The 14742-nt window shown below is 37.4% G+C and overlaps 1 protein-coding gene across 3 annotated transcripts in view; it reads right to left on the reverse strand.

Annotated features, from left to right (window-relative positions):
• Window positions 1-1254: 1254 nt before the first annotated feature.
• PTPN22 (protein tyrosine phosphatase non-receptor type 22) overlaps window positions 1255-14742 on the reverse strand; it is a 55846-nt gene continuing 42358 nt past the window's right edge. For 2 of the 3 annotated variants that reach the window (XM_003733531.7, XM_002751256.7), the window contains exons 19-21: window positions 11529-11559; window positions 6851-6928; window positions 1255-2381 (exon numbers count right to left, since the gene is read on the reverse strand). In XM_003733531.7, coding sequence (XP_003733579.4) covers window positions 2317-2381; window positions 6851-6928; window positions 11529-11559 — 174 coding nt within the window. In that variant the 3' untranslated portion in view covers window positions 1255-2316. Of the gene's footprint in view, window positions 2382-6850; window positions 6929-7637; window positions 7712-11528; window positions 11560-14742 lie in introns of all 3 variants that reach the window. The other variant, XM_078332802.1, reaches the window with a different exon arrangement.

A 14742-nucleotide genomic window follows, 5' to 3' on the forward strand; every position in this document is an offset into this window, starting at 1 on the left:
ACCCTGGGCCGCGCAAAGCGTCATGGGAACTGTAGTTCCGCCGCGCCCCGCGCCGTGTCCCCTACTCTGAGTGGAGAAGCGGAAAGGGAGCGTGCGCGAAGTCACGCTTCTGGCTGCGACGCAACCGCTGCTGGGCGGTGATTTGCCGCCAACCGCCCTAACGGCCGAAACAATGTTAATGGCTTTCAGAGTCTGGCGCCGTGTTCCCATTATCATCTTCCTGTGACCCTTCCTCATTTTACACAGGGGAGGTGGTCTCTACAGTGACTTTTAAATTTAACATTCCTCTCATAACCTTTGTGAGGTGAAAGAATCTCCATCCTTTTAACTTTGACGGTAGATGAAGGTGAAAAGAGGATTTAGTAACATGTAAAGTAAGGCTGGTTTTGCTGTAAAAATAAGATAGGGCCGCAATTCAGAGATGTTTTCAAGCATCTGGGGCATTGCCACAGTTACAACTACAGGCCTGAGACGTCAGGTGCGAGAACAGCCTGGGGTCCCGGTGAGTGCGGCCCCTCCTCGCCGTCGAGCCATATCCCCTCTAATGCTAGGAAAGGTCCAGCATTTATTTTGAATATATCCCTAGGTTACGAAAAATTGCAGATGGAAACCATGTTTAAGATTTTAATAAGATTTTTCTTCAAATCTTAAGGATACCGATTGCATAAATTTGAAAAGTGTGCCTACCAGAGAACACACCAAAACTCGTCACTGTTCATATGATACAGTTGCTGCCCAGAAACTCGTTTAGAATTTCATCCTCGCTTTAGCTTTTACCTGGGTTTCTTTTATGTATTTATTTAGAGATGGGTGGGGCGGGGTGCTGTGGCTTCCGCCGGTAATCCCCTAGCTTTGGGAGGCCGAGGTGGGAGGATTGCTTGAGGCCAGGAGTTCGAGATCAGCCTAGGTAACATAGTGAGAGCCGTTGTCCCTCAAAAATATTTTTTAAATTATCCGGGCACACGCCTGTAGTCCCAGCTACTTGGGAAGCTGAGGGGGAGGAGTGGTCATGCCACTGCATTCTGGCCTGGGTGACAGATCCAGACCTGACTCTTAAAAAATGGGAAATACAAGGTCTTGCTCTGTTGACCAGGCTGGCCTCCAACTCCTGGGCTCAAAGAATGAGTAGCCGGGCCTACAGGTACACTCATGGCGCCCAGCTTTACCTAGAATTCTTTTAATATGTTTGTTTCTTGATAAAGACATTTGGAAGTAATCGATTATAGTGATATACTCAGCAGATAAAATAACTGGTTTGATATCACCAAAAAAGTTTATTGAGCATCTATTGGATACATTGTACTACAACAGACAGAAAATAATATCTCATTCATTTTTCCCTATTGGGCTTCCGAATGAAAAATACACACAAATGATGTTTAAGCAATACTACATGCTTCTAAAAGTTATAAATACAGTTCTTTAAATAAGATTTTTAATGCATTAGGGAAAGTCAGGTAGATTCTTTTTAAAAAAACAATTACCTGCCAATTTATTTGCTACATAAAATTAGAGTTGAAATAGATTCTCTTATGGGAGATCCATATTCATATAGAAATTTGTTTTAAACTAGTATTTTTGATTGGCTGGATAGAAATTGCACATGATCTAAAGACCCTATATAAACATGTGCAATTGAAACATAGCTATTAATATTTCATTGATTACTTTTCAGAATTGGCAACTTAATGACTTTGGTTAAAAGTTACCAGGAATGTAGCTGAATACCTTGTTGTTATATTCAAATAATTGTCATTATTTGCACATTTTATTCTCATAAATATAATTTCTCATTTTCTTAATATTCCAGTTTTCCACAACATTTGGGAAGATTTATAAGGTATACTACATTTAGGCAAAAATAACTCCCAGGAATAGTCATTGTCAAGAGCAGTTTGTATTACAACCTACAAGGTTAAGATTTTTTTAATACTTTTTTATAGTAAATTCTGGCAATGGAGAAATTAGTTGAGATCTAAATCTTACAGACCTTTTGAAGTTTCTGTTTATGTAAAAAAGTAAGATAAAAATAACTTGCAAAAATGAAAAATCCATTCTAAAAGTGTTTCTCATACAGCATTCTCTACATAAGCTCAAGTGACAAACTTTTTTGCAGTTTTCAACTCAATGTAAGTAATATGAAAAATGCAAAACTGCCACTTATTTGCATTTTGCTTTTCTTTTAAAAGCTATTAACATTAGCATCTCTTTATATTTGGTATTATGCATATAGAGCATTTACTTAACTAGCAGTATTCTAGTAGTTTTGTTCGCACGTGTATTTGTAGCCCATATTCTTATAAATCTGGAGTTGTATTAAATATTCCAAGTTGGTGGTGGATTCCTTGGTCCTTTGGGTTTTGAAAAACGGTTTGCAAAACCTGGAAACAAAAATAAAGTTGAATGAAAAAAAGATGTTTTAAATATAGAAATGAATACTTGGCTTTTAGAGTATATTATATGCAAATATGTGAACTTTTTTTAAAGGTTAGGCAGTATCTTGACCAATTTAGTAATAGATTGTTAAGTCATTATAGTAATCTAAAGTTTAAATAACAGAATACTAATAACACTTTAAATTTGTCGAGCACTTAAAAATTTAATAATGGTAATAATAGGATGAAGAACACTGGTTATATACAGCTTTTGATAATTTAGTATATAATATCATTTATCTGTGACTTTTTGTCATCCACTCCTAACCATCAAACGAAGCTGGGAAATTTTAATTTCACAAAAATAGAGCACCGTTATTTATAACATTATTGTATTACATCCAGTTATACCTCTATGTCGATCCAGAAATCCTTCAGTTTACTAAGAGATTATGGTTGAAAAGCTTAGAAAAAATAAACAATCCTGAAAAACTAAGTAGGTAAGTATTATTATCATTTATCTTTATTCTTCAAACCTTGTTCCCCCTACCTCACCCCAAAGAGGGGAAGATGAGGAAATTTTCACAACTACTTAAGGCTATTTTTGGATGCTTTCAAAAGATGTGCAGGTTGATGACGTTGGTTCTTTATCACTTTAGCAACATATGACTTTTATGACTTTTCTTTAATGGCGGTGTCTTTTTTGTTTGTTGTCTCCCAGGCTGGAGTACAGTGGCGCAATCTTGGCTCACTGCAACCTCTGCCTCCCAAGTTCAAGTGATTCTCCTGCCTCAGCCTCTCAATTAGCTGGGATTACAGGCATCAGCCACCATGCCGAGCTAATTTTTGCATTTTTAATAGAGATGGGTTTCACCCTGTTGGCCAGGCTGGTCTCAAACTCCTGACCTCAAGTGATCCACCTGTCTTGGCCTCCCAAAGTGCTGGGATTATAGGTGTTAGCCACCATGCCAGGCCTAATGGCAGTGTATTTTTAAGTTATCTTACACTAGCAACTTTAGGGGTTTAAAATGAGAAACGAAAGGTTTGAAATGCAGGGGAATAATAAAATGGAAAACTCAAAGATATTCCTAAAACTTTAATTTCATCATCATACAAATTGTATTATCTTACAAAATTGATGTAAGGATCAAATGAGATATTTGCGTAAGAATCGATTGGGGCAGGGTGCAGTGGCCTGTAATCCCAGCATTTGGAGGCCTATGCAGGAGGAATTGCTTGAGCCCAGGAGTTCAAGACCAGCCTGGGCAAATTAGTGAAACCCTGTCTCTACAAAAAAATACAAAAAAAAATAGCTGGATGTGGTGGCTTGCACCTCGGGTCATTTGAGCCCAGGGAGGTCAAGGCAGTAGAGGAAAAACAAAACAGAAAACAAAACAGCATCCAGCACAATGCCTGGCACATAGCAAGTACTCAAATGTTGCTCAGGCCAGTCATGGTGGCTCACATCTATAATCCCAGCACTTTTGGAGGTAAGTTTGGAGGATAGCTTGAGGCCAAGAATTCACATAGTAACTACTCAAATGTTGCTTAAATTTCAACCTAGAAGCCAGGCACAGTGGCTCACACCTGTAATGCGAGAACTTTGGGAGGCCGAGGTGGGTGAATTACCTAAGGTCAGGAGTTGGAGACAAGCCTGGCCAACATGGTGAAACCCCGTCTCTACTAAAAATACAAAAATTAGCTGGGCATGATGGCAGGCACCTGTAATCCCAGTTACTCAGGAAGCTGAGGCAGGAGAATTGCTTGCACCTGGGAGGCCAAGGTTGTAGTGAGCTGAGATTGCACCACTGCACTCCAGCCTGGGCAACAGAGCAAGACTCGGTCTCAAAAAAAAAAAAAAGTCAATCTAGAAAACTATGCCAGAAATGGAAGAGAAGGAGAGTAGGGAAGGGGAAGGAAGGCACATTCAAATTTGTTAATGGTGATGATTTTAAAAAATTGGTGGAGGGGACACACAGCCTAGTTCATGCACATTTTACTCTTCTGAGTGGTAAGAAAGAAGATGGAAGGAATACTTCTGGTTAAATAGTTTCACACACAATAGTCAGAATCATCCTGTCAGTACAGATCACTTGATTGTAAGCCAAGTGAATTAGGAGTAGAGGTAAGGACATATGTTAGTACTGAGTACCTAAAATTTTAGGAATACCTATATTCAGTCTCTTTCACAGATCAATAGTTTAAAACAGTTTCAAGCTACCTTTTTTTTTTACATGGGAGCCAATTCAGGGAAAATAAACTTGAACCCCAAATTTTTTATTCAGATTTAACTACTTTTTTGAGTAACATGCCCTTAAATTGATGTCGCCTGAAAAAAGTAAGTGCTGATTCTTTGGGGTTTTTTTCCAAGACAGGGTCTTGCACTGTCACCCAGGCTAGAGTGCAGTGGCGTGATCACAGCTCTCTGCAGCCTCAACCTCCCGGGCTCAAGTGATCCTCCCACCTAAGCCCCCTGAGTAGCTAGGAGTACAGGCACATGCCACCATGCCTGGCTAGTTAAAAAAAAAAAAAATTGTAGAGACATAGTCTCACTGTGTTGCTTAGGCTAGTCTCAAACTCCTGGCCCCAAGCAATCCTCCTTCCTCAGCCTCCCAAAGTGCTGGAATTACAGGCATTGAAAGTGTTGCTTTTTAAGTAGGTAAAATGTTCATTTAGGCATATTTGAGAGGAAGGAACATGGAGGCAGCTCTCTAATATTTTATCCTCATATTGGATTATATAGACTGTTGTTAAGCTAGGTAGGCCTAGAGTTACTCAAGTTGTATCACTGATTTAGAGTAAAGAAGGAAGCAGAGGAAATTTGTGTTCCAGGAAAAGTTGGGAACTTTTTCCTTTTTCTTTTTTTTTTAAATGAGATGGTCTCGTTATGTTGCCCAGACTGGTCTTCAACTCCTGGGCTCACGGGATCCTCCCACCTTTACCTCCCAAAGTGCTGGAATTACAGGCATGAGCCACCATGCCTGGCTTGCTTTTTTCATAGTTTATGCAATATTCTATGTAAATGTTTTAGCTAAATGATTTTATATAAATTATACATTTTTTTTTTTTGAGACAGAGTCTCACTCTGTCGCCAGGCTGGAGTGCAGTGGTGTGATCTCAGCTCACTGCAACCTCCAACTCCCTGATTCAAGAGATTCTCCTTCCTCAGCCTCCTGAGTAGCTGGGATACTTTGTAATCCCAAAGTGCTGGGATTACAGGCATGTGCCACCACGCCCAGCTAATTTTATATTTTTAGTAGAGACTGGGTTTCACCATGTTGGCCAGGATGGTCTCAATCTCCTGACCTCCTAATCCACCTCCCTCAGCCTCCCAAAGTGCTGGGATTACAGGCGTGAGCCACCATGCCCGGCCTAAATTACAACTTGTTAAACCTTAAAGTTAATGAAATCCAAACAAAATTTTGTGGCAAAAAAGGCAGATCCAGAGATTTTAAACATTTTGTGAAGATGACATAGGGATTCTAACTTAAGTGTGGCAGAGATTGCTACTTGTCCACCAGTATCTTTCTTTGCTTCTTCCTCAAATAGAATTGTATGTAGGCAGTTTTATATGCCCAGCAATATTACATTTCCTAATCTCTTTGCAATTTAATTATAGTACATCTCTAAGTTCTCATCAAGAGAATATGGGTTGATATGATCTGGCCATTTCCAGGCCAGTGCCTCTGAAGACCAGAAGAGTAAGAAGAGGAGGCCACACCCCCACTTTTTCCTGTTTTCTTGCCACCTACAGTCTGGAGATGGCAGCAACCCAATTTGATCTTATGAGTAAAGACAACACCATTAAGCGGCAGTCCTCAAAGTGTGATTCAGGGACTCCTAGAGGCTTCACACTCTTTCAGGGTGGTTTTGGTTAATAACAATTTTTAGTAGTAATAGCCTACCACCAATTGCTATTCTGCTTACAAAAAATTATACATGATACTTTAAATAGTATCATAAATATGTATCACATAGAATAATAGAATTTTTAGAATAATATAAAATTATCATTTTAAGTTTATAGCATATACTTAGGAGCAATTGGGTAAGCAAACCTTAAAACTGTCAGAATTGTGCTTCATTTCCTACTGTTAAATTAGTTATATAAGATTATACAGTGGCAACTGCTGTTCTTTTTATCATACTTGTATGTTTTTTATAAATTTGTTTTAGATATGAACTGGAATATCACAGCATCTCAATTTCTTCATTGGGCTGGTCATATGTATTTACTACATGCCAACACAATAATTTGGTTACCTAGCTTTATTTTTCACATATACTAGATCATTCTGTGTGACATATTAAGAGGTAGTTAAGGTTGAAAATAAAAAGATAAATTTCATGGAAAAAAATATAAACATAAGGAACTATACATGCAACCTAAAATCATATTTAAAGTTGAATCTGTTATACTATAAATGGGTAATTTAGATAATTTTTTTAACTCTTCCATAAAATAACACACATACCAAAATTCAGAAATGAGCTGGAGTTATTTGACTGAACAGATTCTGAAGGCTTGTTTGGTGGGCAAGAATTACAGATACCTAGAATCAAAAGAAAAAATATAAGGGAAAGACTAAAGACAGACCCAGATGACAGTTGGGTCAGATCACACATAATTATTAAGAGTAATTAATAATCCCAAATAAACATATCACTGTCAAATGTCAACAAAATATAGGTGCTTACAAATGAGTTGACACTATTACAAATGAGTTGACAAACATTCTCATTTGTCTTTGTGTTTTTTTCTCAAAAGGTGTCTTTTCTTTGCAAACAGAATGTATAGTAAAGCCCAACACTAAAGAAATAAGATCCAATATATCATGAATCAGCTTGAAATTCACATTTTGGCTTTGGACTTCACATTATTTTTTCCTCTGACCACTCTTAGTACATTTTTACATCATTTGTTCTCCACAATATTTCATCCATGAAAAGTCTATGATTTTTTTTATTTAATCCCCTACCCTGGAATCTCTTATTTTCATTCTACTTTCCAGCCTGATTTTTCTCTAATTATAGGTGGTTCTAATACAGGCCCATAACCTGGCATGGTGACTCATGCCTGTAATTTCAGCACTTTGGGAGGCTGAGGCGGGCAGATCACTTGAGGCCAGGAGTTTGAGACCACCCTCACCAAAATGATGAAACCCTGTCTCTACTAAAAATACAAAAAAATTAGCCAGGCGTGGTGTTGCACGTCTGTAATCCCAGCTACTTGGGAGGCTGAGGCACAAGAATTGCTCAAACCTGGGAGGCAGAGGATGTGGTGAGCCCAGATTGCACCACTGCACTCCAGACTGGGTGACAGAGCAAGGTCCTGTCTAAAAAAACATAATAATATTTAATAATTATTATTTAGGCCTATAATCTCCCAAAAGCATTATTATGCTGCTTTGTTTTGCTATTTTAGTTACTCAGAGGTATAAGTTAATCTATAAGTTACTTATAGGTCATATATATACATTGATATATTCATGTATCAGTGTCTGCAGTTTTGAAAACAGTCCCTTAAAAAGTTTGTCCAAATTTTACACATGCTTTATCTTACCAATGGAAAAAGTTAATTTAGGTTTGTATAAACTTTCTAACAAATAGCATATAAGTGGGAAGATACTGGTATTTTTGTTGTTGTTTTCAGCATTTTCAGAATGCACTGTGAGAACTGCATATGTGTGTTTGCACATGTATACCTAATACTAGAATTCTAGAAAAACCTTCACTTTCCAGCAGGTACCTGAGTATGAATTACTGGAATACATACTGAATTTCAATCAGATCCATTTAAAATACATATTTATTTTATACTTATTATATAACTATAGTAAGTATAATTATACTTAATATATTAAATTCTTAATATAAAGTATAAGTATAAAATACTTAATAAAATACTATTCATATTTAAATACTTACTATGTACTAAGGATTGGTCTAGGCACTGAAGATAGAGACGTGAATATAAAGTGAGTAAAGGTGAGGAAGTTCAGGAGTTACCAGTAATCTCTAAACTGCATAGGAGCTGAAAGTTATATATATCCTTCAGAAAGAAAACAACCATCCCAAAGGAGAATATTGGTTTTATATTGGTTTTTCACAGAGGAGGCACAGATTCCATATATATATATTTATTTTTATATATATTCCATATTTATATTTATTTATATATATTCCATATATATTTATATATATATTCCATATATATATTTATATATATCAGAGGAAATTGCTATTTTGTATTTTGGCTCATCATGGATATTTTTATGCTACCTGCCTAACCTTCATTCCCTCTTCTGATAATAGAACTTGACTTTTTCTTTAGGCAACTACTCCTCCACAATTTTCAGTTTCTGTGCTTCCAGTGGAGCTGATTGTACCTTTAGATTAAGGAAATGACCTATAACTAGGGCTGATTTTCCGTTGGTATATTGGCATGGTCACACCAGATGTACAGGTTTGACCTCATTCCTGATTGGACAGTGTCTACATGTAACAAGTGTTGAATATTAGGGTATGACACTATCCTGCCTAATCAGAACATTGACTATACTGGCAATAATTGATTCAAACAAACCAATTTGGGCAAACGAACCAAACCAAGACAGTCAGACCCTGTTAGCACTAGTCATCACAGTGTGGCTTAAAAACCAAGAAATAGTTATTTTTTTCCCCATATAAGCCTGAACTCACATGATAAAAGCCTGCCTATGAATGACCTAATACAGAGTGAGACTAAGCTGAGAAACATTAAATGAGAGATTAGGTTCTGATTACATCATTTGGACCATTGTTACAAGCCAGTATATTCCCCTTTTCTGCTTAAGTCAGCTTAAGTTAGGTTTTCTGTCACTTGCAACCAAAGGATTTCCGAGCAATTAAAGTTTCCCACCAAAAGTTGGTATCAGGCATCACAGTTGACAGCTTCCACTCTTGTCATTCTATAATTCATTCTTTGTATAGCACCTAGCATGATTGTTTTATACTTTTCTGTGGAACATGTTTAAAAATAAATAGAAAACAAAGCATAAAACATCTCTGCATGAAACCCTCTTATGGCTTCCCATTACACTTAGAATAAACTAAACTACTTACCATGCATGACCCATAAGAATCTAACTACTCCTCCCTGATCTTTCCAGCCTTGCCTTACTCCCGTCTCCTCCTTACCTACTCTCTGTAGCTAAGATGGCTTCCTTTTGAATTTCTACAATAAACCAAATTCTTATACTTCAGATATTTTGTTCCCTCTATCTGAAATACTCTTCTCTGGACCCTTTGGCTGGCTGACTGCTCCTTCATGTTTCAGGTTCAATTGTCACTTCCTTTAAAAGGGTTTCTTGGACAACTCATTCTAAAGTGGATTCCCTTTGCTATCCTCTCATAGTTACCCTTTTGTTTTCCTTCATAGCATTAGCATGTGTTATATGTATGTATTTGTTAATTTGTTTAATGTTGGAATTCTTCACCAAACTTAAGTTCCACAAAGGCAGAGCCCATATCTGTTCTGTTCACCATCTTACAGTGAACAGAGTGTAAGTGCCTTACAGAATGCCTGGAACACAGTAAACACTCAACAAATACTCATTGAATGAATAAATGAATGACACTAGGCCTAGATACTAGCTTAAAATAACAGATGAAGAATCCTAATTTCATTAAAAGTAGGACCAGCTTTACAGTTCAGTGGGAGATCCAGGCTACAGGAAGAACACATGGAATTCCACAATCATGAACCATCTGGAAGGGGCTGAGGACACATATGCAGTACAGTCTAAAGCTTCAATTTTGGGGGCCAGGATCAATTTTGAGGGCCAGATGTTCTTCATTTAAGGGCAAAAGACCAGAGGATCAAGGTAACTGAAAAATACAGCACAGCCTAGATCCAGAGAATGAACTGAGAGCTCTTTCTTGGAAATAAGACTTAATCTCCAAAAGTTCTACTGTATCTTAAAAGCTGTGCCAACCTAAATCTACCTGTAGTTTCTGTTTCTTTGCTTGATACTCTAAGCAGGGTTGGAGATGGGGAAAGAAAACTGTTTTCTGAGTTAGGCTGATCAAACCAATCTTTGGTTGACTGTTTAAGTCACTCAGTTCTTTGTACTTGGCTATTTTCTTTCCCCTGTTTCCTACCATAATTTCCTTTGGAAATGTTTGAATTCTCTTTTGACCGTCTGTAGGAGAAAAGGTATATTTTCCAACTATACTTCAGCCATCATAAGTAAGAAATCAGTTCATGTCAGAGATGAGCTATGATGGCAATGGAGCTTTTGCATAGGCAGACAGAATGAAAACCCAAAAGGAAACCTTCTTTCTTACACTATACCTTAAATCAGATTTTCTCAGTGCTTTCTGTCTCTCCCCTATTCAGTGATTAACCAAACGGCTCAAAAAAAATGTTGAAGTATCTCACCATGGTTTTTAAATTTTATATTTGTAAATAAGATTTCTAAGATAATTTCCCAGAGTTTCAGACTCAATGGAATTTATTTTCATTACAATATAATAAAAATAGTAAGCAACAGAATTTTATTGCTAAAACTTGGTAAAAATGGAAATATATCAATGCTTTGCTTATTTCATGAAGTTAACATATTTGTTTGACAATATGCTTTGCTGTGATTGTTTTCAAAAAATACAACTGAGGTGAGACTCCTGGAAATTTTAAATAATACAATTGCATGACAGCATCTTAAGAGGGGTAGAAAGTGCCAAACATTGGCTGGGTGCAGTGGCTTATGCCTATAATCCTAGCACTTTGGGAGTCCGAGGCGGGAGGATCACTTGAGCCCAGGAATTTGAGACTAAGCTGGGCAATATGGTGAAACCCCATCTGTACTATTAAAAATAAATTTTAAAAATAAATTTAAAAAAATTTTTAATGCCAAACATTGTACTAATTATTCTTATGTATTAAACAGAATTCTCCTCGATTAATATTCTCCTGCCCAATATTAGCACTGTGAAGGCTAGCAAAAAAAAAAAAAAAAAAAAGGCCTAGGGCTGATTGTTCTGATTCATAGGACCCTAGGGAGGCCCTGTTTAGGAATAATATTGTTAATCTTTTCAAAATATTGGTTGGTTATATAAAGAAAAATTACAAAATTGAGAAAACAATATTTTTAAACATAAGTACCAACTTACTCTTTTTCATGTTTCGCAAAATTTTCAAACTCTACAAAAGTGAAGAAAGGGAAAAACGTTAGTTTTTTTCCTGTGAAATTTGAAATACTTTAATCAAGTAGAAATACAGACGTGAGTGAAAGAAATTAATTTCCTTAAAAAAAGCCATGAAAATGTACAGTTATTTTTCCATCTTGCCATTTTTAATTCAGTGCAAAATCTCCAATTGATTTTATCTTGCTATTTATATTCACCCATGCAAGTATCACATTACATATTTTGAAATAATATTATCAGAGGCTGAGCACAGCAGCTCACACCTGTAATCCCAACACTTTGGGATGCTAAGGCAGGAGCACTGTTTGAGCTCAGGAGTTTAGGACCATCTTGGGCAACATAGCAAGACCCCCATCTCTACAAAAAGTGGAAAAAAAAATTAGCTGAGTGTGGTGGCAACTACTGGGGAAGCTGAGACAGGAGGTCTGCTTGATCGCAGGAGTTCAAGGCTGCACCGAGCTGTGATTTCACCACTGTGTTCCAGCCTGGGCGACAGAGTGAGAACATGTCTTTTTAAAAAGATTAATAGATTTTTTTTAAATTATGCTGTCAGACTATTGACAGGGATAGGGGGTGCTGGCAAGGTGGCTCATGCTTGTAATTCTGGCACTTTGGGAGGCTCAGGTAGGAGTTTCCCTCGAGGCCCAGGGTTCAAGACCAGACTGGGCAACATGGTATGACTCTATCTCTACCAAAAATTTTAAAAAGGTAGGCATGATAGTGCAGACCTGTGTTTCCAGCCACTTGGAAGGCTGATGCAGGAGGATCACTTGAGCCCAGGATGTCAAAACTGCAGTCCGCCATATTTATGCCACTACACTCTAGCCTGGGCAACAGAACAAGAACCTGTCTAAAAAAAAAAAAAAAGTAAGGAGGAAGGAAACTCAGCGGGTAGAGGGAATGAAATTCCTACTTCTCTCCTTTATTAGGTCCATTTCAGAATCCCAAATGGCTTCTGAATGTATCCATGATACACAGCCATTTCAATTCTAGCCAAGAATTTTTGCCAGTAATATTTTATATTAAATTTACTAAGGCCTCCTTCCGTACTGTTAGCCGTACTTCCTCTCTCACGTTTATGCTGGAGTCTCTAATTTATCTTTTCAAGGAACCTACCCAAATTTCTTTGCTCCACATTTCTTCAGCATATATGTATGTTTTTAATCTGCTTCATGGCATTTTATTCTGCTTGATAATTTTCATGTTCCTCAAAGATGTTCTACTCCAGCAGATTAACTATACTATTTTCAAGGGCAAATAGTTGTCCTTTATGACATTTCTATTTTCCTAACACCAAACAGAAATGTGCTTTTCTATGGAATAGATATTTAATAAAGTCTTTCTTTGTAACATTTTTAGGGTTTTTTTAATAGATGATTTATTTACAAGTCAGAAAATCTAGTAAAAATGCTCCCACATCCTTGTCTTCAGTCTACTCAGTTTCTAATGCTCCTCCTGGAGATAACCGCTATTAGTTTTTTATCCTCTGTACTTAGTATCCTTCCAGAGTAACTTATGAATATATAAGTAAATACACATATGTATTATATTCCTCTTTTTAAAGTCAATAAATTATATATGAATATATTGAGGAAGTCCTAATACTTTTTTAGCTGCACAGTATTCCATTTGTATGAATATACCATGATTATTTATTTAATTGGTTCCCCTAACAATTAACACTGTTAATTATGTTGTTTCCAGTCATCTGCTCTTATAGATAATGCTGCAGTGAATACTTGGTATACATGTCATTTCATGTGTATGCAAGCATATTTGTAGGATAAATTTCACTTATAGTGAAATTGTTGAGTAGAGGGTATATGCATTTGTAATTTTGATATTGCTAAATTTTCCTTCATAGAAGTTGTAACAGGCTAGGTACAGTGGCTCTCACCTGTAAGCCCAGCACTTTGGGAGGCCAAGGCAGGAGGATCGCTTGAGTTCAGAAATTGGCAACATAGGGAGACCCCCATCTCTAATTTTTAAAAAAAAAATTTTTTTAAAAGAAGTTGTACCGCTTGATATTCTCACCAACAACATTGAGTGTGCTTATTTCCCCATAGCCTCCCTAACAGAGAATATAATCAAACTTTGGGAATTTGCCATTCTGATAGATGAAAAAACAATATGTCACTGTGGTTTTAATTTGTAATTTTTTCATTACGAATGAGATTGAACATATCAGATGTTTAAGGGGCACACATGCTCATTTATTTTCTTCAAACCATGTGATCACATATTTTTGCCCGTTTTTATTTTGCAATTATTTTCTATGAATTTCTTCTTCCTTTTTTTGAGATGGAGTCTCACTTTGTCGCCCAGGCTGGGGAGTGCATTGGCACGACCTTGGCTCACTGCAACCTCTGCCTCCCGGGTTCAAGTGATTCTCCTGCCTCGGCCTCCTGATTGGCTGGGATTACAGGTGCGTGCCACCATGCCCGGCTAATTTATGTATTTTTAGTAGAGACAGGGTTTCACCATGTTGGTCAGGCTGGTCTTGAACTCCTGACCTCAGGTGTTTCACCCACCTTGGCCTTCCAAAGTGCTGGGATTACAGGCATAAGCCACTTTGCCCAGCCTATTTTCTAACAGTTCTTTATATATTAGGGTAACAATCCCTTTGGCTGTGGTGCCAGTTGCAGATTTTTTTTTTCTCAAATTTGTTCTTTGTCTTTTTATTTTTAAGGTGATTGTTTTGCCATCCATAAATTTTCTGTTTTATTTAGCTGAATTTATCTATCTCTTTTCTTCCAGCCCCTGGATTTTGAGTCATAGTAAAGGTCATTCACACTCTCAGGTTATAAAGGACTCTTTCCAGGTTTTTTTGCGTTTGTTTGTTTTTCTGAGACGAAATCTCAGTCTGTCGCCTGGGCTGGGCTGGAGTACAGTGGCTTGATCTCAGCTCACTGCAACCTCTGCCTTTTGGGTTCAAGCAATTCTCCTGCCTCAGCCTCCCAAGTAGCTGGGATTACAGGCACCCACCACTACGGCCAGCTAATTTTTTGTACTTTTAGTAGAGATGGGGTTTCACCATGTTGGCCAGGCTGGTCTCGAACTCCTGACCTCGTGATTCACCTGCCTCGGCCTCCCAAAGTGCTGGGATTACAGGAGTGAGCCACCAAGGCCGGCCTCTTTCCAAGTTTTTTAAGGTCTCTATGGGTTTTTTTTTTTTTAA

Source organism: Callithrix jacchus, chromosome 7, assembly GCF_049354715.1.
Source record: "Callithrix jacchus isolate 240 chromosome 7, calJac240_pri, whole genome shotgun sequence".
Lineage (NCBI taxonomy): Eukaryota > Metazoa > Chordata > Mammalia > Primates > Cebidae > Callithrix > Callithrix jacchus.